General features: G+C 49.2%; 1 protein-coding gene across 3 annotated transcripts in view; it reads right to left on the bottom strand.

The window, feature by feature from the left end:
* Positions 1-26,298, bottom strand: part of LOC138503097 (protein argonaute-4) — a 324,615-nt gene that overhangs the window by 201,082 nt on the left and 97,235 nt on the right. For all 3 annotated transcript variants that reach the window (XM_069622601.1, XM_069622603.1, XM_069622602.1), the window contains exons 4-5: positions 12,141-12,322; positions 11,923-12,059 (exon numbers count right to left, since the gene is read on the bottom strand). In XM_069622601.1, coding sequence (XP_069478702.1) covers positions 11,923-12,059; positions 12,141-12,322 — 319 coding nt within the window. The remainder of the gene's footprint in view (positions 1-11,922; positions 12,060-12,140; positions 12,323-26,298) is intronic.

Genomic DNA, 26,298 nt, shown 5'->3' with positions numbered 1-26,298 from the left:
CGACGAAGGAGACGGGAAGAAAACATGCAACACCAAGGGCTCGTTGAGATGGAAGTCCGACGGCACCTTGGGCATGAATGAGGGGTGCGTCCTCAGCACTACCCTCGTCTCGTGGAATGTCAGATATGGAGGTTTACAGGAGAGGGCCTGGATCTCTCCCACTCATCGTGCGGAGGTGATGGCCACAAGAAACGCTATCTTCCACGATAGGAACTTCAACAGTGCCGAATGCAGAGGCTCGAATGGCGGCCCCATGAGCCTGGTCAGCACCACGTTGAGCTCCCACGCCGGGGCCGGAGCCTTCAACGGCAGGAACATTCAGAACAGTCCTTTCATGAACTCCTTCACCAGGCGATGAGACCACAGAGAGCACCGCCCTGGAGTTCTAGTGTAGCAGGAGATCGCCACCAAATGGATTTTGATGGAGGCGTGCACCAGCCACGCCTTGACCAGCGACCGCAAGTACGGCAGCACTTGAGGGGCCGTAACCCGCAGAGGGTTCATCTTCTGTGCACAGCACCAGACAGAGAACCTCTTCCATTTGTGTCCATAGCACTTGAGAGTTGAGGACGCCCTGGCCTTTGCAAGCACCTCCTTGCAGTCCGCCGGGATATTGTCTAGGGGGAGGTGGGTGGGGGAGTCGCTGACATGTCCAGAAGATCCGGAACCAGATCTGCCTCGGCCACGCTGGTGTGACAAGGATCATCCTGCACCAGGACCGTCTGAGTTCACTGATGAGTTGCAGCAGCAACGGCAGGAACGCAAACACGAACAGGCTGTCCCAGAGGAATGAGAATGCGTCACCCATGCTCCCCGGCAGGGGAAACCTGCTTGCAAACCTCCGGCACTTGGTGTTCATCGCCGTTGCAAGCAGATCGATCTGGGGATTGCCCCATCGTGGGAACAGGAGATCCACTTGATCCTGCCAAAGCACCCACTCATGGCAGGAGCGCAGCTCCCTGCTGAGTGAGTCTGCGATTGTGTTCTTTATTCCTGCAAGATGGAAGGGTACCAGGAACATCCCGTGGGCAATGGCCCAGTGCCACAGATCCTGTGCTTCCTTGGATAGGGCTTGGGATCCGGCGCCACCTTGCTTCCGGATGTAGAACATCGTGGCGGTTTTGTCAGTGAAGACCCTCACCACCTTGCCCTTGAGGGATGGAGGAACGACATGAGGGCCCAGAACACGGCTCAGCGCTCCAGGACGTTGATGTGTAGTGACCTCTCCTCCGGGAGCCAAAGGACTCTTGCGTGGAGATCTCAGGTGTGCGCTCCCCATCGTTCCAGGGAGGCGTCCGTCGTCAACGTTTCCTGATGTGCTGGGGTCTGGAAGTCCATACCCGCCGCTAGATGTGCACGGATGCCCCACCACCGGATCGCTTGGCGGAACGTCTCATTGAGGGAGATCTTGTCTTCGAAGCTGCCGGCTACTTGCATCCAACAGGCGTTGAGGAACTCCTGCAGTGGAAGCATCCGCAACCTGCATAGGCGCACAAGGTAGATACACAATGACAGCATGCAGAATAGTGACTTGATGGACTTCACCTTGGCCATTTCCATGGGCAACAGCAGTTGTACCTTGCCCAGGAGGGCCTTCGTCCCTTCCTCAAACAGTGAAGGAAATCGCGCCACTGTGTCGAGTCTGGCTCCCAGGAACAGGGTACCAAGTGGGATTTCGCAAAGTTGATCGAGAATCCCAGATCCTCGAGCAGTCAGACGGTCATCGACGTGTGATCGACGGCGCGTTCTCTTGCCTTTGCTCGGATGAGCAAATCGTCCAGGTAGGGGTATACGTGGATCCCCTGCAGGTGCAGCCGCGCAGCCACCAGCGCCAGGCACTTGAAGACCCTCGGTGCCGACTTCAAACCAAATGGTAGGGCCTTGAACTGGTAGTGTAGCCCTTGGACTACGAATCATAGGAACTTTTGAGGTCCTTTGTGTATTGGGATGTGGAAGTAGGCATCATCCAAGTCCAGCAATGACAGGAAGTCACCCTCTTCCAGCTGTCCTAGCACGTGTTGAAGGGTAACCATCCGGAACTTCTGGGACTTGATGTATTTGTTGAGGTGGCGAAGGTCCAGGATAGGTCGCCAACTGCCGGTCTTTCGGACGAGGAAGTACCATGGGTATACCCCGGAGCCTCTTTGGGACGAGTTCTATGGCACCCTTTTTTAGCATTGCTCGTACCTCCAGAAATAGCTGTGGCACATGGTTTTTCTTCCTGGCCACAGGTGGTAGACGGGGACACTTTCTTTGGAATTCCAGGGTGTGCCCGTGGCCCGGGGCATCTAGCACCCAACGGTCGGTGGAGATTGACTCCCTCACGCTGATGAAATTCGCTCGGGTGGGGGCCCAACGTCATGGCCGGTTCAGTCTTGCTTCGCTGCAGCCTTGTCACCTTGGCCTCCTTTGCGACACGACGTGATCCTCTGGCTTGCTGCGGCCACTGTAGGCTTCCAGCGAAGAGCGGTACGACGCGGAACTGCCGCCGAATCCTTTGGAAGCACCTTGTGACTTGCCTCCGGAGGTTCGAAAGGACAGCCGATGTAGAGAACCCAAGGCCCGGGCCCCATCTGTGTCCGCCTAAATGGCCTGCAGTGACTCGACCACTGCCTTGCCGAACAGGTTACCGCCCAAGGGCATGTCCAGTACCCTGGTCTGCACATCCTGACGGAAATCTGTGGCCTTGAGCCAACCTCGCCGGTGAAGGCAAACGCTGTTGCCTATCTGGCGAATGCCGGTGTCCGCGATGTCCGTGGCCATTGTGATGGCGTGGTCCGAAGCCACCTTGCCTTCCCGTAGGATTTCCAGGGCCTCTGCCCTCTTGTCATCTGGGAGGAAGTCCAGAAGGGGAGAGATCTTGAACCACAGCTCCCTGTTGTAGCGTGCCACGAGTGCGAGCTTCTTCCCCTCGCTGTCTGGTGGGAAAGTGGAAGTTGATGCCGTTGTCCCCGCAGATTTCTTCTTGCCTTGATTTCTTCTTGCCCACTGCGGAGACCACTGAATCTGGTTACGGCTGTGCTCTGAGGCACACGGGGCGGCGTCCGGGACCCGGTACTACTTCTCGTACTGATCCCTCTTAGCCGGAGCCGTGGACTGGTTCTTCAGTAGCACCTGTCCCTTGTCCCAGATGTCGTCCGGTAACGGGACTGCGAGGACAGTCTTCCTCTTGCCCTCCCGTCGTTGGTAGAGTAACCCCTCCTTCTGTTCTTCGGGGCAGAGCTGGAAGAGCTCTGATGCGCTGGTGATCATGGCGTGGAAAGAGCCAATTTCGTCTGGGGGGGGGGGGGGGGGTGTGGCCCGGGCATGGGGTGATAGGTCTGTCCCATCGTCACCACTGTCCATCCCCGTCGTCACCGTCTCCGTTCCAGTCTCCTCCCTCGGTGGAGGGGATGGAGGTGAAGGCTGGAAGGGAGGAGGTTGGGTTCGCCTCTGCTTGTTCAGTGGGCTCCCCGACGGTCCAGGCGCCGCTGGGTCATCCGCTGGTAAGGGCAACCTTGTCCTCATCTCCGTACACAGGGTCTGTATAGCCATCAAGATTGCTCCTGAACTGTCCTGTGGCATGGGCAACAGGACTGCCGGCTGGGGCGTGGGGTCCTCCACGGCCCGGTCCTCCTCGTCGGCCCCCCTGTTGCTCTCTTCGTCAGCCTAGTCAGGATCCTTCCCGTAGGCCCTGATTTCCTCAAACTTCTTGTCCAGGATCCTTTGGACACTAGCCAGCTCATCCTCGAAGGTGGTATCCATGTCTGTTATGGCTACCGTGCCTCCCGCCCCCCCCCCCCACTCTGTCCTCACAGACTTTCACAGAGGGTCTTCTCAATACGCTGAAAAGAGGATTCCCTCCGGGGTGGCAGAGAAAATCTATGCCCGGAAGTCGTCTCCACTGGGGAAACCTCCATAGGCTTCGCCAGGGCCACCACGACTCCTTCAATCGAGGCCTTCGCCGGATGAATCAGGGCCTTCACAACCTTGGGCGCGCCCGAGGCCTTCACCTTAGGGGGAGGGTCGCTGCCTCGCTCCCCCTCGACTGTCTCCATCGGGATCAACCGGGGCTTCTCCCGAAGCTTACCTGGGTTCTCAGCGTTGGCTCGTGGATGATGGCAGTGACATCGCGTCCTGCCTGGCTGCCAAGGAGCCCGAACCATCAGCGCTGCCGGTGTCCGCAGTGCTTTGCCTTTTGTTGGGCCACCACCATTGGATCGCCCTCAAAGGTCTTAGAAGACCGCTCGGACTTCTCACCTGCTGCTGGGCTCTTCCCCTCGAGCCAGTTGGTGAGTCGAATACGACTATCCTGCATTGTCCGGTCGGACATGTTCTTACAAAACGCACAGTCGTCCTCCACGTGCGATTTGTCGTGAAGGCAGTAGAGGCACCGGGAATGCTCATCCTCCTTGAAGACATTCTGTAATACACATCCAGGGCAGCTTCTGAACAGCTTGGATCCTGGCGTCGTGTTTCCTTTGTCCTGGGCCAGGACCACGTGGTGTAGGCCTCAAAGATCTTCCAGAATCCTTTAAGTGAAAACTCGACGAAAATTCTCCCTTTAGGGGCGTAGAAAAATTCCGAAACGGGTCCCCATTGATTGCAAGTAGAATCGGTGGAGCTTGAGGCTTGATTGACCGAAAATATAAGAGTAAACTCTTAAAAAAAAAAACACAAAACGCAGTAAAAGCTCGAGAGCTATAGCATGAGGAATCCCAACACTTGAACGTCCGGTAAAAATCTGAAGATGGTTGCCAGAGGAGGGGCTTGGGTAGAGGGCCGTCATTGGCTGGGGCATTATGACTCAGAGACCAGGGATTGGTTACTAGCAGAAAGACAGTTCAGAAACGAAACAAACTTGATTTTTTTCTTTACCAAGGATTCCCAGCCTGACGGAGAATATTCATGAGCATGTGAATCCATGCCAGACCCCATGCTGGAGAACCCTAAATAATAAACCAAGCGATAGGTTTGTAGCTTATGTGAAAGTTGAATTGCGAAAAGCTATTTGATTGCTCCTCGTGCATCTAGGGTAGCTCCTGGTCACTGGTTAATGCAGGATACCCAGAAGCTGCTTTTAGCTCCTGCTTATTGTAATTTGTTTTGTAATTGTTTATTTATACATTGCTAATACACAAGTAGAGTGCTTCAAATCGGGAAGGGAACAAGGGAATACAGTAATTCTTGGGCCTTGATGTTTCTGAAAGATCTAAACAGAAAAAGCTGGCATACTAGGCCTGATGGCATTTCTCCTAGTGCAAGTGCATGAAGTGTAAAAGTTTCGAGGGCCAGGGGTTTTGTGGGGGGTTATCATGGGCAAAGGGGCGCAAGAAGGGATGGGGTGAGAGGGGTTGGTTTCAAAAGGACAGACTAACCCTAGTCCTAGTACATTTAGGTAATGCCTGCGTATAGACAGAGGTGCGAGGAAGAGTGGTTGGGGGAGGAACAAGCGCGTCCAGTCAAACAGGGCCCTTGCTTAAGTGCAAAGAGGTTGCCCCGCTCATGGAGCGTTAGCTGAAAGTGCAGTAATGCTGAACATAGTTCAGAGGAGGCAAGTACAAAGTCTGGTGGGGGGGCCTGGGTCCTGTAAGGCTTTGGAGGTGAACCAGGCAATGTTAGGCAAAGTTTGTATGCAGTACCCTCTGGGACCACTACACACAACTAGGACTACAGGAGTAAGCAAAACCAACATTTGGTATATGTCTGTACCACAGAGTTTTTGGTAGGGAGCTGAGCAGCCAGGATCATCTCAAGAGGGAATTTGAGCTTGTAAGGGTGTTACAGAGGTCTACAATTACAAGTATTCAGATAGACACTTATACACAAGGTTTCTAGGTAAAACATTACACAGTTCGAAAGCATTCACTAAACGGAGGCAATCAACATAACACGGAAATATACTACAGTATGTTATGTTACAACATTTCTATAGCGCCAAAGCCCTCGGGCATCCAAGCGCTCCTTCACAAGCAGAAAAGGATCAGTGAGGTTGAACCGAAGATCTAGATAAAAAGAGCCGTTTTCAGATGTTTTCGGAAAGCCAAGAGATTGCTTTCTTCTCTGAGTGCCAATGGTAGGTTGTTCCATGCCTTTGATGCAAGCACTGGAAAGGAGCGTCCATTTCCACGGGCTCTTAGTCCTTGCCACCTGTAGAAGCTTGGTGGAGGTGGAGTGAAGATATTTTGTGGACTGGTATGCCATGATGTTATCCTTTAGGTATCTCGGGCTGTCCCATAAATGCATTTATGACACAGGGTCAGCACTTTAAAGGAAATCCTAGCAGGTATGGGTAGCCAATGTAGTTCCTTTCTGGCAAGAGAGGTAGGTTCATACCTTTTCATGCCGTAGATTACACGTACAGATGCGTTCTGGATTTTCTACAATCTGAGGACCTCTTCTCTACTAGCACCCCCCCAATAGGGCATTGCAGTAATCCAGGCGTGGTAAAATAACAGCCCTTACTAACTTGGCTCGATTGTTTTGTGAGCTTAATGGTGCGACCTGTCTCAATACTCGCAGATTGTATTGGGTATTCTTTTCAATAGCATCTACTTGAGCTCCTGCGTCTAAGGAGGCCTCCAGGTAGGTACCCAGAGTTTTGTCGACTACTTCAATAGGGCTATCCTTAACCAAGAAATTAGAAAAAGCAGGGACTAAGGCCTCTAGATTTTTTGGACCCATAAATCATGAGCTCCGTTTTCCCGGCATTAAGGCATAGCCAGTTTGTGGTCATCCAATTATTTCACTTTATAGATTTCATTTAATCTATACTGATCTTCCTGGTAATCTCCTGATAGCTCCATAGACAGCTGGAAGTCATCTGCATAATTTGTGAAAAAGAAGCCCAACTTTTATAGTTCTCTACAAAAAGGGACAATATAAATATTGAAGAGCAGGTGTGACAAACATGCTCCCTGAGGGATGCCACACATGATAGTCTCCACTTCAGAGAACGCGTCTCCCCAGTGCACCCTGGCTCTTCTACCGTCCAAAAAAGATCTGACCCAGTTTATGGTCTCAGTAGCCAGACCTCCCGTATCTAGCAGCCTATTCAATAGTATCTGGTGATCCAAAAGATCGCAGGCTGCACTAAGGTCTAACAAAATTAACAGGCCTGGTCTACTCCTTTCCACTAAAGTTAACATGTGGGTTTGGAGGTCCACCAATGCCCTTTGTGCCGTGACAACGATGAAAGCCCGACTGTCTTTCGTGTAACCGAACTGTATTTTCAATATGGAGTTGAAGGTGGGATGTAGCAACCTTATAGACCAACTTCAAAAAGAATAGTGTTCGTGATAGGCCGGAAACTGGTAGCGTCTTTAGGGTCCAAGCCTGCATTTTTCAAAAGGGGGGTGACTGCCACTGTTATAATGGCCTGTGGAACCATGCAGTGTCTAAAAGAGGCTTTCACAAATCTAAATAAGAATGGAGTAAAAATGCTTACATGGTCCAAGATTATCTTTGAAGGTATGAGATCCCCCGGGCAACTAGTTGGGTTCATAGCTCTCATAATGTCTTCAATTTCAGTGACTGGGATCTCTGGGAATTTATATCCTGTGTGGGTTGTTTTCCGTTCTTCATTTATAGGTAATGTGTGATCAGTCAAATGATTAGTTTCTACTTTCTCTGAGATGAGGGAATTTGTGCTTAGGGTTTGATTCTGTAATTCTCTGATTTTATCTTGGGCACATGACAGTTTATTTGCAAAGGCTTTCTGTGTTTTAATACAATCCTCTTTAGTGGGTGTGATAGTAGGATTTAAAACTTCTGGTTTCTCCCAGGACCTAAAGAGACGGAAAAGTTCATGGTGTCATTGTCTGCTGATTCAATTTGATGGTTATAGTAGGTCCGCTTGGCTTCCATGATTGCTTCTATATATGCTTTATCATGTAATTTCCAGGTGGCCCTATCTGAATTTTGATCTTTAAGCCAGCTACGTTCTGCGCGTCTTTTGCTAGCCTTTAATTCGTTTAGTTCTGATGTAAACCATTTTTGTTGGTGCACGGATTTTCTACTAGTTTTGGACTTCAATGGGGCCACATCGAGTAAATTTATCATTCGTGTGCTGTATTCCTCCACAAGAATGTCAGGATGGTCCAATTCACTAGTTTTGGACATTAGGGAGTTCATGCATTCAGATAGATTATCTGTGGTGAGTGCCTTATAATTTCTGTGTATGGTTTTGCAGTGGCTCATGTTTGGTCTTATTGGAATGCAGAAGCATTATTTGACTAGAGACAAACAGGTGGTCAGACCAGACACATGGTCTGGTAGTGATCCCAGATAATGTAATGTTATAGCTGGCCAGTACTTTACAGTATCAGGTTCAGAGGCATTTAAACTACTTTCAAGTAGGATCAAAATGGCATTCAGAGCATTTGAAGAGCAAAAAGGCTTACGTTAATAAAGCGAATAATAGAGTTACTCTTACACAGTGCAAATAATTTGAGTTCACCAGAGGAGTTGATTCAATGCAATAGGTAGGCCAAAGTCAAAGGGCTAGAGTCTTGTATAAGAAAAACGGTTCTGGTAGTTTAAAATGGAAAAGTCTTTGCCACGGTTCTCAGAAGTAGTTCATAGAAGAAAGGTTCATATGTCCGGTCACAAGCTGACTAGGCCTGCAAGTTGCCAAAGTTGTACGCACTTTCGCAGTGAGAGTTAATTTCTCTCGGTCGGGTTTTCACAGTACCTTGTATTGAAGAAAAAGATGCAGCTGAAGACTTTGTTCTGGCAGTTGCTGCAGATCTCGCTGTTCCTGAGCCTCTGTCGTGGGCACAAGAGGGAGGATGTCGAGGGACTCCTGCACTGCACGGGGACTGGTCACAAAGCTGGCAAACCTGCAAATCTTCGATTCTGGTAGCTGTCTTAAAGCACACAAACTGGTGTCCTCCCTGGATATTCGGTTTCCTGCAGCACTCAAATACAACGAGCTCTGAGAATGGGGTCCAGGTGGCTTATGAGTTGATTGTTCCCACCAACTCAAATGGAGAAGTCGTCCTTGAAGGGCTTCTCCTTCGAGATGAACTCGCCGATTCGGACCTGCAGCAGGGCTTCACCGGGCAAACCAACGGTCCAGGCGTTGCAGCACCTGTCCTCTTCCAGCTCGTCTTCAGTTCTTTCGTTCCACTGGTCGACTGCCTTCCAGTCCAAGAGACTTGCCTTTTAAACAGTTTTCTCCCATTCTTTCCAGCCTATCTGGCAGTCACCCAGAAGGGTGGCTGTCCTTGCTGGACAGTCAGCCAGCCAATCACGCCAGAGTGCATTTGGGTCTACTAGGAGACTAAGCAGAGTGAGTTTTCTGGCACCTCCCTCACTTCCTGCCCACCCCAGACACTCGGCTACCAGGGACGGTCTTCAGTCCTGAAGCCTGCTAAAGGCATAGAACCAAAGGGACCATGGAGCGCAGAGACAAACTCTAGAAGGACCTTTCCAAAAAGAAATGGCAAAAAAAGAAGACCGGGACCTGTTTAAACAAAGGGGGCTCAAACGCCATCTTGAAAAACATGGCTCACGTGATTTTAGCTACTGGTGTTCGCGGTCAGGAAAAATCATGGTAGTTCAGTTGTAAAAACACTGCCACCAGCCATTTCGATAGGAAAGGGTAGCATTTGACTGCTACATGAGTTTATAGACATAGGGGATACTAGGTAACCCCCTCCAGCACTCTTTTGTAAGATAGTATGTGCTGGGTCTAGGAATTTAAAAAGTCTAGTAAAGCCAATTTAATTTTACATTCTCTCGGAAACAGTAGTTTATCCCAGAGAAGGTGTTTAAACCTTGGGACAGCCAAAAAGGCTTCCCTGTGTCACTGCTCTGAGTGTGCTGTGTGACGCACATGAAAAGATGATGCCTATGGAGTGGTCTAAAACTCCATAATCAAAGAACACACTAGTAAAACACATATCAAAATACATTGAGTGGGGAAAAAAGGCTTTCACTCTTCAGGTAAAAAAATCAAGTCCTCAAAATCCAGCAAAGTTGTTGGGGGTCTCTAAGGTGAAGGGAATTAGCGCATTTATGAGAATTCTTCCCAACACTTGCCCCCCAGACTAAGGGACAGGAATATTTAATCCAACCCTGGATAAATCTCCTTACTCCAGTCGGTCATACATTCTGGAGAGACCATCATTTTGGTGATTACACCCTGATGGTTCAATGGTAAAATCAAACCCCTGTAGGCTGATTGACTATCTTAACAATTTAGGATGTTCCCCTCTGCATTAACCAGCTCAAGGGTTGGTGGTCTGTCTGAATCACAAAAGTAGATCCATACAAGTATGGTCTAAACATCTTCAGAGACCACACAATGGCAAAACACTCACGTTCTATGGTTAGCACATTTATGAGAATTCTCCCTAACAGGCAACCAGTCAGCAAAAACAGAACACGTAGGGAGAAGGAAGAGAGAAAAAGAACAGGTTAGCAAGCGAGAGGGAGAAACCGAGGGAGACTAGCAAGGTCTTAAGGAGTTTCCTGAACTTGAGGTGCTCCGGCTCAAGATGGCAGAGAGGCACCTGCAGAGGATAAAGATCTACCCCCAAATCATTTTGTGAAAGCGGCTCACCCGCAGAGAGTTGTAGGAGGAGTGGAGGACTCTAGAGGGAGAGTATTTAGGAAGCGAGTGTTGTAGGTAGTGCGGGCCCCGTCCCCAGAAAGTCTTGTGGATTATGCAGAGGGTCTTGAACTTGATCAGTGGAGCCAGTGGAGGGATGTCAGCCCCGGACAGATGCGGTCCTTGGGCTTAAGGCCAAGGATAAGTCTTGCGGTTCTGTTCTGGATGAGTTGTAGAGGACGGAAAGTAGAAGTAGGAAGGTTGAGAAAGGGGCGGTTGCAGTAGACCAGCTAGAGAGAACCAGGGCTCTCGAGGTGGTGAGCCTCTGGGGGAACGTAAGAAAAGGTAGAATACCTCTGAGGCGATGCAGTTGGTAGTGGGACTTTCTGCAGATGTCAGATGTGCGAAGAGAGGGCGAGAGTGAAGTCGAAGATGACCAAGATTTTTTGCTCATTGGTGAGGGCGCAGGGCCAAGGGAGGCTGGCCAGTGTAAGTGGGAAAGTGAAGCAGGGGTCCCCAATGAGGACAATCTGTCTTACTGGCTTTCAGGCAGTGAGTTAGTAGCACACCAGGTCTGAATTGCGGATAGACTGAGGAGGAAGAGGAACAAGAAGAGGAGGAGGAGGAGGAGGAGGAGGCCAAGTGTAGCCTGAAAGAGCTGTGTGTCATCCGCATAACACTGAGTTTGTGGTAAAGGTAGAGATCCTTTGGGCCAAGGGGCCACGTAAATATTGAACTAGGGGGACAGATTAGATCCCTGGGAGACACCACAAGTAAAGAGTGATGGAGGAGAGAAAGGTCCCAAGTTCCGCCTGGGAGGACCTGTTGGAGAAAGGAGGCACACCGCCTTATCTGCAAAGCCCAGGGTATCACGCAGACGGGCGATTAGGATGTTGTGGTTTACCGTATCGAAAGCAGAAGAGAGGTTAAGAAAAATAAGGAAAGAGTCAGTCAAGATTTGAGAGCAGGTCTTCATGGGTGTTCAGAAGAGCAGATTCCGGGCCTCTGAATGCTCTAAAGCCAGAGGTCATTAAGCCAAACAGATTCAGTGTGGATGGTAAGTCGGGTGATAGCCAGCTTCTCCATGTGGTTTCCCAGTAAAGGGGTGATGGAGATCAGGCAATAGTTTGCCAGAATAGACGGGTCGGCATAGGGTTTTTTGAGCAGAGGGTGCACAAGAGTGCTTGAGAGAACCCTAGTGGCGAAGGAGAGGTTGCAGAGGTCAGCCAAGGCTGGAGCAAGAGTGTCAATATTGTCCAATTTAAATTTTCTTGATCCCCCCGATACAGGCAGTTTTAGTGGATTCAATGGCTTCCTCAATTGCTATTGGAACGTTTTTGTAATAAGCACAACACAATACTGAAACTACCAGAAAATGATGGACTTACCATCAATGTTTAGCATCATGTTCCACATGGCAGGACGGACAGACTGATGGAAGCCGAACCAGACCTCTCGGCCGCCTCCCAGAGGGTGGTAGTAACCTTCAGGAGGAGAGAAGAATGAGCGTCCCACAGGAGTGTACCTGCAGAAAGGAAACATTCAGATTTAGGCTGCACTGCTTTCTGGGATCACAGCACACAAGGATGACAGTAATGCAGGTTACCTCATGGAGGGAAGGTGTCTTGTGATCACATCAAGGGCCTGTACAGAGTCTTCAGGGACCTCACTAAGGTGGCCCGTAAGGGCTTCCAGGAGCATCTGCAGACTGACCACCGACACCCACTGAATAGTCACTTTAAAGGTTTGATCCTTGCCCTCTCCAGGCAGTGTCACCTCCAGGTCAACCTGGAAGAAAAATAGACATTATCTTGGTCTTCTCTTTAAAGACAGCAATCTTCAGCCACCATCAGCCAGAAAGCATTTGACAAAACCGAACCAAACTTTCATACATCACTAAGACCAGTTTGAAGTTATTAAAAAGAATAATAAACTAGCAAAACTCTGGACTCCAAGTGCCCTTGGTCTCCGGTAACAATTAAGCACTTCAAAAGCAGATTTTTTTTCTTCTGACCTACAGTAACCTCTACAATGGAGGGAGTGCAACAATTTCTTTAAGTTGGCTCTATGTCCCGGGTGGGAGGAAAAGGGTCTTAAGTATGAAAAATAAAATAAAAATATTTTTGGAAATGCTCACTTAGGAAGCAATTTTCACTTTCGCTGCATTTTTGCTTTTTTTTTATAGACCCCTCAGCATTTATGCAGACTCCTGGGAAGTGAGGTGCTTTTTACACTTGGCCTCCAACGCTTTTTGGGCCAAATATCGCTCAGCCCCAAAAGCTACCAATACAAGTGAACCCTTTGTGTAGCACAACCACCTCATTTTTATTTAGATATATTTGTAAGGTGCATATACAACAAATCATGTTTCAAGGCACCACAAGACAAAAGGGAGGGGCACAAGGAAGATAACTAGCAGTCCTACTAAGCCTTGTGGTATTCGTATTGTGCAAGTGCAGTAACAAGTGTGAGGGAGGGCAGGTTATAGCCAATCTGCACAAAACCTGAAGTGCTAGGGTGGGAAGTACAAGTCAAGAGGAGAGAGGGCAAGTGAAAGGGGGGCGGAGGAGAGGGGTGGGAAAGAGGCACAGGAGCACAGCGGGTGATAATTGGAGGCCAGGTCAAGTGCCAGGGATCGCATGGGGTCTGCGCAGAAGGGGGTGCTGGTGCCCTAAAGAACTCTGAGGGGACCAGGCAGCCAGTCATTGGGGCATACGGGGGTCTGGGGGGGTCTATTAAGGGAGAGGGAAGGAGAAAGAGGATCTTGAGGTGCTTTCAGGACTTCAGGATGTCTGGGAGAATTTTCTGTGCCAATTCCCTTTAACCCGAGAGACCCCCAACACTTTCGCTGGACTCTGGACTTTTTTGATTTAAATCTCCTGAGTGGATCTTTTTTTAATCACTCCCTCATTCTGTTTGCCTCTGATTTTCTTAATTTACTGTTTTATGGAGTTTGGTAACCTCCATATGTGAATACGGGCATCTGCTTTTTGCTTAGTGTCACCCAGCACCCTCTGGGCAATGGGGAGTCCCTTATCGTGCATACCTTTTCTTTTGTGGGTCCAGCACACAGCACCTTATGTGGGTGCTGGGTGTTACATTGTTACTCATTCTCCCACTACTCATGTAACATTTTGTTACAGTGACTACCTTAAACGGCTGGTGGCAAGGGGTTTCTTTTTACTACCTTCTGTCCAGGTTACTAGCAGGGTGATTTCTCAGCTTTAGTACACCCATGGCATTAACAAGGCCACCCATAACAAAGGTCGCACCCTGGACTGGCTAGCAGACATGAACTGCTACTACCATTAAAACCAACTCACCATGCCCATGGTCAGGCCACCATATCATCACATACATACTCCTGCATGCCCATGGCCAAATCCTTTACCAACCCCATTTCGTCCACCTCTGCCCGCAGTGGACGCGAACTCACAAAGGATAACCTCATCCTGTTGCTCAACGTCCTTAATGGGGACAAGCTAGATACTACAGCTCGAACAGGTCTAGCGCAACACTAGTCTACCTCGCTCACTCTTACCATAAATACTATTGCTCCCCTGGCCACCAAAAAATCCAAACCAGCTGTCCACATTAACGCATGTTACACTCAAGAACTTGCCACTCTCAGAACGGAAAAAAAAAAGACTAGCTGAGACGAATTGGAAAAAGTCACCATCTGAATCATCCAAACATGCCTTTTCCACTCTTTCAAACGAGTACAAAAAGGCCACCCTACTTGCCAAGGCCTCCTCCCTTAACACTAGGATTGCCAATGCTACCTCAGACTCCAAGGAACTGTTCACCATCCTCAAAGAACTGGAAACTCCTATCCCCCAAATATCCACGATCAAAAGATTCTAGCTGGTGCAACACCATTCAGAACGTCCTACTAACCAAAATCGACTCATTGAAATACAAAATCCAGGCATAAAAAAGCAATTCTGCAACAATCTCTGCCCATACACACACTGTCAGCTCACACTCCTGTTGCCCCACTGTTCTGATGCAATGACACCATACAACAAACCACCAGCATCCTTCAAAGCCTAAAACCTTTGAGATGTAAAGGGGATATTTAGCCAGCTCCATTAATCAAAGACTGTGCACTTAAACTAGCCCCCTTCATCACCACTTTCATCAATGCTTCCTTCAAACACGGGTATAGTACCCTCATGCCTTAAAGATGCCTGGGTCCTCAAATTACTTTTAAAAAACTTTACCCTACCATCGCCAACAATTACCGACCTATCAGCACCGTGACATTCCTACAACAAAAAAATCAGCATCCCAGCTACAAAGTAAATGCCACTTGGAAACCAATCAAATCCCAGGCACCCATCAATGTGGTTTCTGCCCGCTCCATGGCACAGGGTCTGCTATCCTAGAACTGAAAATTCTATTAGACTCCTACAGACAACAAAGTTTGTTCTGCTTCTCCTCTTGGATATGTCGGCGGCCTTCAATCTAGTTGATCATGACATACTATGCCACCACCTGATCTCATCGGCTGCCTTCTCCCAAGAAGCGGTCGCTTGGATTTCCTCCTTCCTTTAAGGGAGAGTAATGAAAGTCTTTGCCAACAATGCCTGTGCCACTCCATCCACAATTAGCTGCGGGGTCCCACAGGGATCTCGCTCAGCATAACTTACACTAATTATGCCGAAACAGATTCTTCTCCGGTTCAGAGGGTCATACCATACAGATTCCTCCACCCTCGGCACTACTTACGCCATGATCCAAGTCTGGGTGGCAACCCATGGCGTCTGTCAATGACGAGAAGATAAGCTCCTCATTGTTGGTCTGGCAGCAGCTCTAAGAACTCTTGACTTCCAATATGCCACCTTCAATATTGACGGATCCGTGATTCCGGTATACCTGTCAAAACTGTAGGAGTCTACCTCGATGCCACCCTCTCCATAATCCAACAACTAAATGCCATCTCCTCTGCAGCAGCCTACTCAACCAAACTGCTCAATGCAGCTAGGTCATTCTTAACCAAAGACAATTGCCTAACCATCACCCGGGCAGTGATCGGCACCAGGCTCGATTATTGCAATGTCCTCTTCGCAGGCACCTCCATCCACAACATAAAAAGACTCCAAACTATCCAGAACAATGCCCTACGTGCCGCCCTCAACATCCCTCAATCAGAACGCATTGCGGCCGCCCGAAGAGCTGCCCATTGGTTGCCCACAAGGACATAATCTTGTTCATGACTCAATCACCCACATATGCCTCTCCAACACAGCACCCCTTAACTAGCACAGATCATAAACAAAGCACACTCCAATAGGCTCACTAGAGTTCAACATTTGCATAAACTGATCCAACCCAAACTCAAACGAATCAAAACGGGAGGGGGTCTTGCTTCCAAGTCCTAGCTGCCAAATACTGGAACTCTATCCCACCTGCCCTCAGAGCAGAGGAATTTTACAGGGTTTTATGCTGTTCTGGTTTATCCTTTTATCTACTCTAGCAATATGCATCTGTATCACCATTCATGTAACTATCTCCTGTAATGTGGTCTACTGCACTTATGCCCAACCTGGGCTTGTTAGGCATAGTTTGTATGCAGTACCCTTTGGGACCACTACACACAACTCGGACTACAGGAGTAAGCAAAACCAACCTTTGGTACAAGTCTGTACTACACAATTTTTGGTAGCAGAGCGGAGCTGCCAAGCTCATCTCAAGAGAGGAATGTGAGCAGTGATGTTACACAGAGGTCTACAATCACAAGTGTTCAAGTAAACTCTTACACTCAAGGTTTGATACTTTTTATCTGTCAGTTATAAAACATTCTTTAGAAGGAGGCAATTTAATCACACACAAACTTCAATTACTATTTCAGAATACTTTTCAAGAGGAGTAAAAGGCAAAGATTATTAGAACATGAAAGGTTGCAATTATTCTTAGACAGTGTAGATATTTTGGGATCACCAGAAGCGTCAATTCAATTCAATAGGCTAGGCCAAAGTCAATGGGCTAAAGTCTTGGATAGGTTAAAGCGGTTCTGGTAAGTAAACAGTAAAGTCTATGCACAAGTTCTTGGAAGTAGTTAGTAAAAAGAAGAATCATATGTTGGGTCACAAGCTGATTAGGCCTGCAAGTTGCAAAGGTTTCAAGTACTTTCACCGCGAGAAGCTAGTACTCAGTCTGATTTCACAGTACATTTCAATGAAGAAAAAGATGCAGCTGAGGACTTCTGCTCCTGGCAGTTCCTGCAGATCTCGCTTTTCCTGTGCCTCAGTCCTGGGGACAAGAGGGAGGATGTCAGGGGTCTCCCGCACTGCTCTGGAACTGTTCAAAAAGCTGGCACTTGGCAAACTTAAATTCCAGTGGCTCTAAGTAATGCACACAAACTGGTGTCCCTCACCCTGGTTATAAGGTTTCCTGCAGCACTATGAGGAAAATGCAACCAGCTCCTAGATTGGTATCCAGGTGGCTTACTGTCGAGTTGATTGGTCCCACCAACTCAAATAGTCATTGTAGGGGCTTCTCGGTCTAGGTGAACTAGGTGATTCGAATCTGCAGCAGGGCTTCACCAGGCAAACCAACGTTCTAGGAGTTGCAGCAGCCGTCCTCTTCAAGCTAGTCTTCGGTTCTTTCGTTCCAGTGGTCGACTCAGCCTTCCAAGCCAAAAGACTCGCCTTTTATTCAGTTCTCTCCCATTCATTCCAGCCTACATGTCACTCACCCAGCAGGGTGGCTTGTCCTTGCCGGACAGTCAGCCAGCCAATCACCACAGAGTGCATTTGGGTCTCCTAGGAGACTAAGCACAGGGAGTTTCGGGCACCCTCCCTCACTTCCTGCCCACCCCAGACACTGGCGCCAGAGGCGGTCTTCAGTCCTGAAGCCAGCCAAAGGTGAATTAACAAAGACCAAACCTGGTTTGTCGCACAGAGCAAAAATCTAGGACCTTTCCACAAAGAAATGGTGAAAAAAGAACACCGGGACCTGTTTTTACAGAAGGGGCTCAGACACCATCTTGAAAAACATGGATCCCGCGATTTAACGCTACCGGTGTTCGCGGTCGGGAGAAATCATGGTAGTTCGTTGTAAAACCACTGCCACCAGCCATTATGAGAGGAAAGGGTAGCATTTGACTGCTACATGAGTATATAGCCACAAGGGATACCAAGTAACCCCTCCAGCACTCTATTGTAAGATAGGGTGTGCTGGGTCTAGGAATTTAAATGACTAGTAAAGTCAATTTCACTTTACTTACTCTGGGAAACAGTAATTTATCCCAGAGAAGGTATTTAAACCTTGGGAAAGCCTAAAAAGGTTTCCCTGTGTCACTGCACTGAGGGTGCTGTGTGACATAAATGAAAAGATTATGCCTATGGAGTTGGTTAGACTCCATAACCAGAAGAAACCCACACAGAAAACACATTTATTTGCAAGTACAAAGTCCCACAATTCAGCAAAAGCAATGGGGGAAGGAGGGGTCTAAGGGAGAGAGGAATTGGGACATTTGAGAATTCTCCCTAACAGGACTCATGTAACTGGAGCAAGCACCCTGATGCCCACGGGTTTGTGTGCGGTCTACAAATGTGAAAATAAATAAATGAGTGACCATTTTCCCAAAATGGCGTCAGTCTTCTTGTTTCGCCATTTTTCATTTGTCAGTTCCTTCTGGGCTTCACTTCTATCCTTTAGAGTAGACTTGAGTTATTTATGAGTTTTGCCTTTGGCGGACTTCAGCCCTGAAACCCGCACAGGATCCAGTGTGTCCAGGAAGGCAGGAAGTGAGGGAGGAGCCCAACTGTCCTTTGTGTTTATGCCTGGCTGAAACCATTAACTGGGCGGCTGGCTGTCCTGGAGGACAAAGCAAAAACAAAGGTTATGCTGTAAGGTTTAGCATGAATCTTAACCACTGGCATTGCTCTGGGCAACCCTCCAGACCAATGTTCTTTGCCTGCCAAGCCATTACAGAAGGGGAAGTTGATATGCAAATCATGCTTGGTCCCACTCCAAAAAGGCCAAACCCCAGGTAATTGACAACCGATTGTGAATGACAGGGTTTGAGCATAAAAGGCAAGGATTTTGGAACCAAAGGCAGAGTCAACCACTGGAACAAGGCATCTGAGTACCTGGAGAAGGAAGTGGGCTGTCAGAAGGTACAGCGGCAAATAGATGTTTTAGCACCACTTGTCCCACCTGGGTGTGTTTGAGCTTGTCAATGCAGTAATGCCGAGTAAATGTATGTATGGCGCTCCAAGTAACCGCTGTGCTTTGCTGTACATGCTCAAGTAGATTCTGTACCTATGGTAGAGTGAGCTGCTGGTGTAATAGGAAGTCTTTCTGATAGTGAGTAGCAAACTGCAGCACTTGACTATCCATCATCCATCTGGAAACCACATTTTTGAAATATGATCTCCTGCCCTATCGGGTGCCATGGAAACAAAGTTCGTTTGTTTTCTTTAGAGGTTTTGTTGTGTTTATGTAGTACTTGACTGCCCTCCTTACATCTAAAGCAGAGGTTTTCAATCTATGGGGCGCGCGCCACCATCCCGGGGGGGGGGGGATCACGTGATGCCTGGCGCAGAAGAAAGTAACGCTTTTTTTTTCCCTGCTGCACTGAACTGAGCATGTGCAATGGGCAGCCACTGGCTCCAGTGCACATGCTCAGCCAGTGCGATGTGCTGGTGGCGTGGCCATGAAACAGGAAATAAATGCAGCCTGGACGCGCGCTTTCCTGCATTTGGATCGCGCGTCCAGGCTGCGTTGTGGTGTCCTGTGTTCCTTGATCCTGCTGCTGCTGCCCGTGAGGTATTAATACAGTACCGGTGCCCCCTTCGCCCCTCTCCCCTTGCGTCCCCCACATTAGGGGGCATGGAGGAGAGGAGGCGAGCGGGGGACCAAAACTGCTCTGCCGGTGCTGTATTAGTAACACAGCTCCCCCATGGCAGATTGCTGGAGCCCAGCAATCTGCCATGGGGGAGCCACGTTATTAATTGCAGCACCGGTCCCCCCTGCACCCCTCTCCCTCTGCAACCCCCACATTAGGGGGCATGGACCACCACCAGTAGCCAGAGGTAAATTCATTATTAATGTTTACTACTTCCGGGTTACTCTTACTCTTTAGATTCTAAAGAATGAAGGCTTCTTTTCAGCCAAGAGAGGTTTTTGGGAAAAAAGTAGGTAGTCCAATGGACTGGTTAACATGGAACTGGGTTATGAATTTAGGTGAGAAATTAGGGCGTGTTCCAAGAACCACCTTGTCCTTGTGGACAATGAAAAGGTCTTGCACTTGCCTGTAGCTCACTGACTCGTCTTATGGAGGTGATGGCTACTAGGAAGGCAGTCTTGCAAGTTACCTTTTTTGGGCTGACTGTGCAACGGCTCAAAACCATGAGCTTTGTGAGTACAATGTTAAGGACCCAACCTGGTGGAGAATTTGAGATGGTGTATAATCGCTTTACTCCTTCCATGAATGCTTTGATAACTAGTACCTTCAACACGATACCTTGTGTGAAGTAGTGTAAGCAGACAGGGCCACTAGATGTACTTTGATGGAATTAAAAACTAAATCAGAGTCTAGTAAGTAAAGCATATGGTGGAGAATGTTGGATGGTGAACATTCAATTGGAATTAATGTAAGTTTTGGGATATGCACAAGACAACATTTTCCGATTGTTAAAGTAACAGTGTCTAGTGTTGGGTTTCCGTGCTTCCTTGAGGATATCCATTCACCTTTGTGGAAGATTCAAGGGTCCAAATTCTAGGACTTCAGAAGCCAGGTTGCCAAGTTCATAGTTTGAGGGCGTGGATGGAGTGCTGCCCCCTTGTGCTGGGACAGAAGTTGATTGGTTTGCACATTGCTAGTCTGGGTAAGTGTGAGAACCAGGTTTGTCGTGCCCACATTGGTGTGATGAGGACCAGAGTAGCTTGTTCCTGGTGCATCTTCTGCACTACCCTGCTGAGGTGTGGTGTCAATGGAAAAGCTTAAGCAAACTTTGTTAGGCAATATTTTCATAGCAATGATACATCTTCCTGGCCAGTGTCAGCCCCAGAACTTTTAGCTTTATTCATGGATTATTTTTCTTCCACACTCACAGAATCGTTAACTCTTTTTACGGGCCTCATTTTTTAGACTCTCCATAGTGTCTTTTAAATGTTATCCTCGGACAACTTAAAAAAAAAAAATGCTTATTGTTGCTGGGATGCCCTAGGGGCTCCCCTTTTAACTTTCTCCGGTTAACCTTGAGAACTACAGTTCTCATGGGTAGAAAGGATATTTGTCCCTTTTATATTTTATTAGGTGAGACCTTAATGCTTGGGAGAGACAAGAGTATTCCCGTTCTCATTTTAAATGTAACATGTATGTTACAAGGACAAACGTACCTTCAATGGCTGGTGCCAGTGATGCCTTTTTATTACTTGGATGCACCTTAACTGCAGGCTGTGTGCACAGCACCGATAAAGGCACCAATGGGTGCTCATTTTGCCAAAATGGCCCGGTCTTGTTATTTCACCATTTAAGTGTTTGACTGTTCTTGTTCATTATCCCCGACATCCAGGATGAGAAATTCTTGTGTGATTTTTTTTATCTTTGGAGGGAGTCCTGTGTACTCCACGCCCAGGCTCCAGAGTGTCTGTGTCAGGCACAAAGGGACGAAGGAGTCCAAAACTCTGCAGCCCTTTGTCTTCCAGCCATAGTGAGAGATTCCAGTTCAAACTGGAAGGCTGGCTAACCTGATGGGATTGCCAACCCCCCCCCCCACCCCCCCAATAAGAGTCCGAACCTGGAAGCTGAAGAGCTTGTCGTCCACTGGAACCAAAACCGAAGATGAACATGAAGAATTTGCGGCTGAAACTATTTCCAGGGACAAGAGAGCCTGCTGTGTAACCAGCGTCTGCTGTAGCCCTTCCTTCCAATCGACCTGGGGACTCCGGCAATGACAACCCTGACCCAGAGCCTGGAGAGACCCATTAGACTCCAGAACACCTGCATTTTCAGCCATCCAAAGATGTGCTGCAATACCCCAATATACCCTGAGACCTCGAACCATTGTGCTGTGCACGGTCATCCGAATTCCGAATCTTGCTAAAACTTCATGGGCATCCTGCTGGGTCTCCAGGAGGCACAATTACAGTCCAAAAGGTCCCCTCACCAGAATGCTGGACCTTGCAAACAACGAGAATCCGACCAGTGATATTCTGTACTCCTAAAAAAAGACCAAATCCACAGAACAGCACGCAGCCGCAAGGAAAACTTTGCCTAGAGCCTTCCCCCGTGATTCTTGATGAAAGTCTCTTCCAATGTCCTGTTTTCAGTCACCTCAACAGGGACTGCACAAACTGCTTTTTTTGACTGCAGATCCTGAAGTCGTCCTGCTGCAAAATCTATTCTGCTGTCTTGGGTATTTTACCTACCTTAAGCCTTTGCAATTTCTGTATAGCTTTGTGGTGTTTTCTGTGATTGGGAGGCCATTCATCCAGCTCACCCATGCCCATGTGGAATCCTCCTAGGGCCTGCCTTTGTTATGACAGTTTCTGAAGTCCAACTAAGGGCTTAGTAAAACCATTCAACTGAGGCAGTACATGACTCCACTCTTAGTATAAGGCTGTACCACTTAAGTTCATGGTAGCGTAGACAGAGCACCCAGGCTCATCTTAGGAAGGAGAGAGGGGAGTACAATCAGGACAAAATTGCCATATGATCCAAAGAAACACTGAAACACTTTGTATTGTAAAAATAAAGGATTTATTTAAATACAGTAGGGCCAGAAATCTAGGTAAGCACTGACATATGAAGTCACAATATAAAAACACACTATACGGGGGGCGTGGCTTGGAGCGCCATCGATGTGGTCGCTCCTCTGAGGCCGCCCGTGGGATGTCCGTCGCCGACGTCGAATTCTGGCGGTTCTAGCCGGGGTTCCGGGTCGCTAATGCCATCTACGGCGACCGGAACCGACATGGCGTAACCTGACTATAACACCTTCCTTGACCGTGGAGGCATTCTTCTAGAAATTCGGAGCTGAACTTCTCTCCCGTATCCGACGGACGAAAACTAAGATGGCCGCCATCCCCGGGCTCGACAACACGCTTCGCTCCGGCCGATAGCGAAATCTCGGGGGGCAGAAGAATCGGAGAGGGGGACTGGCACCTAAAACGGAATCCCTCGATCTCGGTTGTGTACCCCGGAGGCCTCTTGAGCTGCTACCGAGAGTCAACATACTGCACGGATCAAGTCGGGACTACCGCGGCCATCTTGGATCACTCTAGCTGAGGTCCTTCTATCCATTCCACCCTTCCTGGGGCGCCCCTGCCCACTTACCCATCTAGGAGCGATAAAGGTCGCAGAGCTCTCCAACTGTTATCTCCTGACTAGTCTCTTGACTAGAACCGCGTGGCGCAAGCAACATGTCGAGACAATCGAAGGTGAGCAAGGGCACAGATATCTCCGCCATGTTTTCAGCCACGGAGAAACCCAAGAAACAGGAACCTCCCAAACTGACCCCCCAGAAGCAGCAAGAAGACAGGGGCGAGCTGGCCACTAAAGGAGACCTGATAGCCTTCATGGCGGACATTAAAGCTGAGTTTCGCGCTTGCCTTTCGGAACTCGCCACCAAGGTTGACCAAACAGATCAGAGAGTCACGGATCTCGAGCAGAGGGTTGGAGAGATCGAAGACCAGACCCAGGAGCATAATACCGCTCTCGGAGAAATGCAAAAATCGATCGATTCCTTGCATCATAAATGCGAGATTATGGAATTTAAGCAAGAAGATCTTGAAAACAGAGCCCGGCGCAATAATCTCCGCATCCGGGGCATCCCATCCTCCGTTCCCGATAACAAACTGGCGGATTACGTGACAAACTTCTTTGAGGCTCTACTTCCAGATATGGACAAATCTCTGCTCCTCCTGGACCGCACCCACAGGCTTCGCCAGCGCCGCGGGATAGATTCGGACCCCCTTCCAGACGTGATCACCAGGGTCCATTTCTTTACAACAAAAGAAGCGATATCAGCGATCAGTCGCCAAGATGAAGAGATCACCTTCCAGAGCACCCCTCTCCAAATCTACCAGGACCTTTCGCCACTGACACTCCAGAAAAGGAGAGCACTTCGGCCTCTGACATTGTTTCTCCAGGAGCAACAGATCCGCTATAGATGGCTGTTCCCGACAGCTCTTCAATTTACATATAACGGTACCGTACGCCGAATCAGCCACCTGGAGGATGCGGAAAAAATCTTGCATCCGACCGCTTCCCAAGACCCTTCCACGTCGCTCCCAGAAGGGGCTGAGAACCCTGGTTTGCCTCCTTCCTCAAAAAACAAACGCACGCCTTGGTCGTCGATACAACGAAACAACAAGAAGTGATTGCTGTGGATGCCTCCACGGTCCCATGCTCTAACAACGAGCTAACCGGGACACAGACATGCTTGAATTAGAACCCGCAATCTACGAGCCATCCACTCTTTAGCACTCGACGGCGGCGGGACATTCCCATGGTTCATACCCATCCCAGGGATACTTTCCATCTCCTGTTCCTTGGGAACCCACAATATGGGACATTTGGCCCTGTTGGCCTTAGGTAGGTCCGCACTGATAATGTCGGTCTACCTCCCTGTTAAAGTTGCGATCCCCCGTTGGGATTTCGCGTTAAAACCTCAAGAGCAGAATATTTTGGTGAGTGCCTTCTTCAGTCATGGCAGTTGAACCTCCACCCCAGGACCCCCCTCCTCTAACGCAGGGAAAGGAGAGTGAGCCTTCAGTGGACTTTCAATCGCTACGGATCCTTTCCCTGAATGTTAATGGCCTGAACTCTCCCAACAAACGGAAAACGATTCTATTGAAACTCCGCGACGAGGAAGCCGCAATTGCTATGCTTCAAGAGACTCATCTGCTGCCCGCTGATGCGCCCCGCCTCCGGTCCCGGCTGTTTCCGCTCCAATTTTTCGCCTCTGGCACAAGCAAAAAAGGCGGCACGGCGATTCTTTTCAGGAAAGACCTGCATCCACAGGTCCTGGAAACAAAGACCTGCCCAGAAGGCCGATTTATAGCAATCAAATGCCTCCTGATGGGGGACTTATATACTCTCGTTTCAGTATACGCTCCCAACTCTGGACAATCGCACTTTTATGATGCCTTGGGCACATCGCTCGCCAATTTCGTGGAGGGCCAAACGATCGTCGGAGGGGATTTCAACGGGGTCCCTGACCCCACTAAAGACCGATCACACCCCCCGACTCCAAGCGACTTCGCCCAGGCGCTCAGCCTCCTTCGTCTCTTCAGGACCTTGGAGATAATAGACTCTTGGCGGGTGTTCCACCCTGATGAGAAGGACTTCTCCTTTTATTCATATGTCCATCGCACCTTCTCAAGAATTGATCTATTTCTGATATCACCTCACACGTTCCCCTCAGTTAAGAAGGTCACCATCGGCCCAAGAGCGATCTCCGATCATGCCCCAGTACTCCTGGAACTTCAGGTTCAGAACCCCGACCCTACCACTCCACGCAAATGGATGCTGTACGACCCGATCCTTAACGACATGGCCACCAGAGACAAGATCGCCACAGGAATAAAGAACTTCTTCACGGAAAACCCGGCCTCAGATACCTCTCTAGCAAACAACTGGGACGCTATGAAGGCAGTAATCAGGGGCTCCCTAATAGCCCAGGGTGCGGCCTACCATCGAGACAGACGGCGAACTCGAACGGCCCTGGAGCTTGAACTGAGTGAGGCTGAGGCACTCCATAAGGAGAAAGGCTGGTCCCCCAGAACACAACGGGCCATCCGCACAGCACGGAAAAAACTGGAAGCCCATTACGCGGAACAAACCGCCCAACTGATGGCGAAGGCCAAGCAGTCGTATTATGCAAAGGGCAATAAAGCGAACAGATTCCTGGTAGCCAAACTAGCCAAGCAGAGACGTAGCACCGCGATCATGGGCCTGCGAGACGCCAACGGGGTCGTGTTATACTCGGAGCCTGAGAAGCAGCGCCTCGCTATTGACCACTTGGCCCAAATCATGAAGGCAGCCCCACGAAACCCAGCACATCAGAAGGAATACCTCCGGCAGGCGGAGGTGCCCCGGCTCTCCGACGCCGTGAGAGATGATCTGGAGGAGCCCATCACGGGGGAGGAAATTGAGGAGGCCATCAAAGCCCTTAAAACACGGGCCCCTGGCCCGGATGGCTTCACCACCAGGTTCTACAAACTATTCAGGACGCAACTGACCCCCCATCTCACCACCCTGTTCAACTCTTTCAGGGAAACGGGGGCGGTGACCCCATCGATGCAGGAATCGACTACCATCCTTCTGCCCAAACCTGGAAAAGATCCGAGAAACATAACTTCCTACAGACCCATTGCGCTCCTGAACATAGACGCAAACATCTATTCGAAAGTTTTGGCGACTCGCTTGAACCGCATCCTCCCAAAGATCATTCACCCGGACCAGGCTGGATTTATCCGGCACCGGACCGCAGGTGACAATATTCGAAGGACCCTAAACCTGGTGGACCTCGCCTCCCGGAACTCCCAGAAACTAATCCTGGTGGCCCTCGATGCAGCTAAGGCGTTTGATAGGGTAGATTGGACATTTATGGGACACACTTTAGAGGCCTTCGGCTTCGGACCGGAGTTCCGAACGATGGTGTTGGCCAACTATGATCGACCAACAACGAGCCTGAGGATCAACGGCCACTTCTCAGCCCCAATCCCCTTGTCATGCGGGACTCGGCAGGGCTGCCCACTATCGCCCTTGCTCTTTGCGCTTACTATGGAACCCTTCGCACAAA

Source organism: Ambystoma mexicanum, chromosome 11 (genome assembly GCF_040938575.1).
Source record: "Ambystoma mexicanum isolate Mex_15411 chromosome 11, UKY_AmexF1_1, whole genome shotgun sequence".
NCBI classification, from domain to species: domain Eukaryota; kingdom Metazoa; phylum Chordata; class Amphibia; order Caudata; family Ambystomatidae; genus Ambystoma; species Ambystoma mexicanum.
Note: the sequence above shows the minus strand (reverse complement) of the source record. Positions and strands in the feature narration are given on the sequence as shown.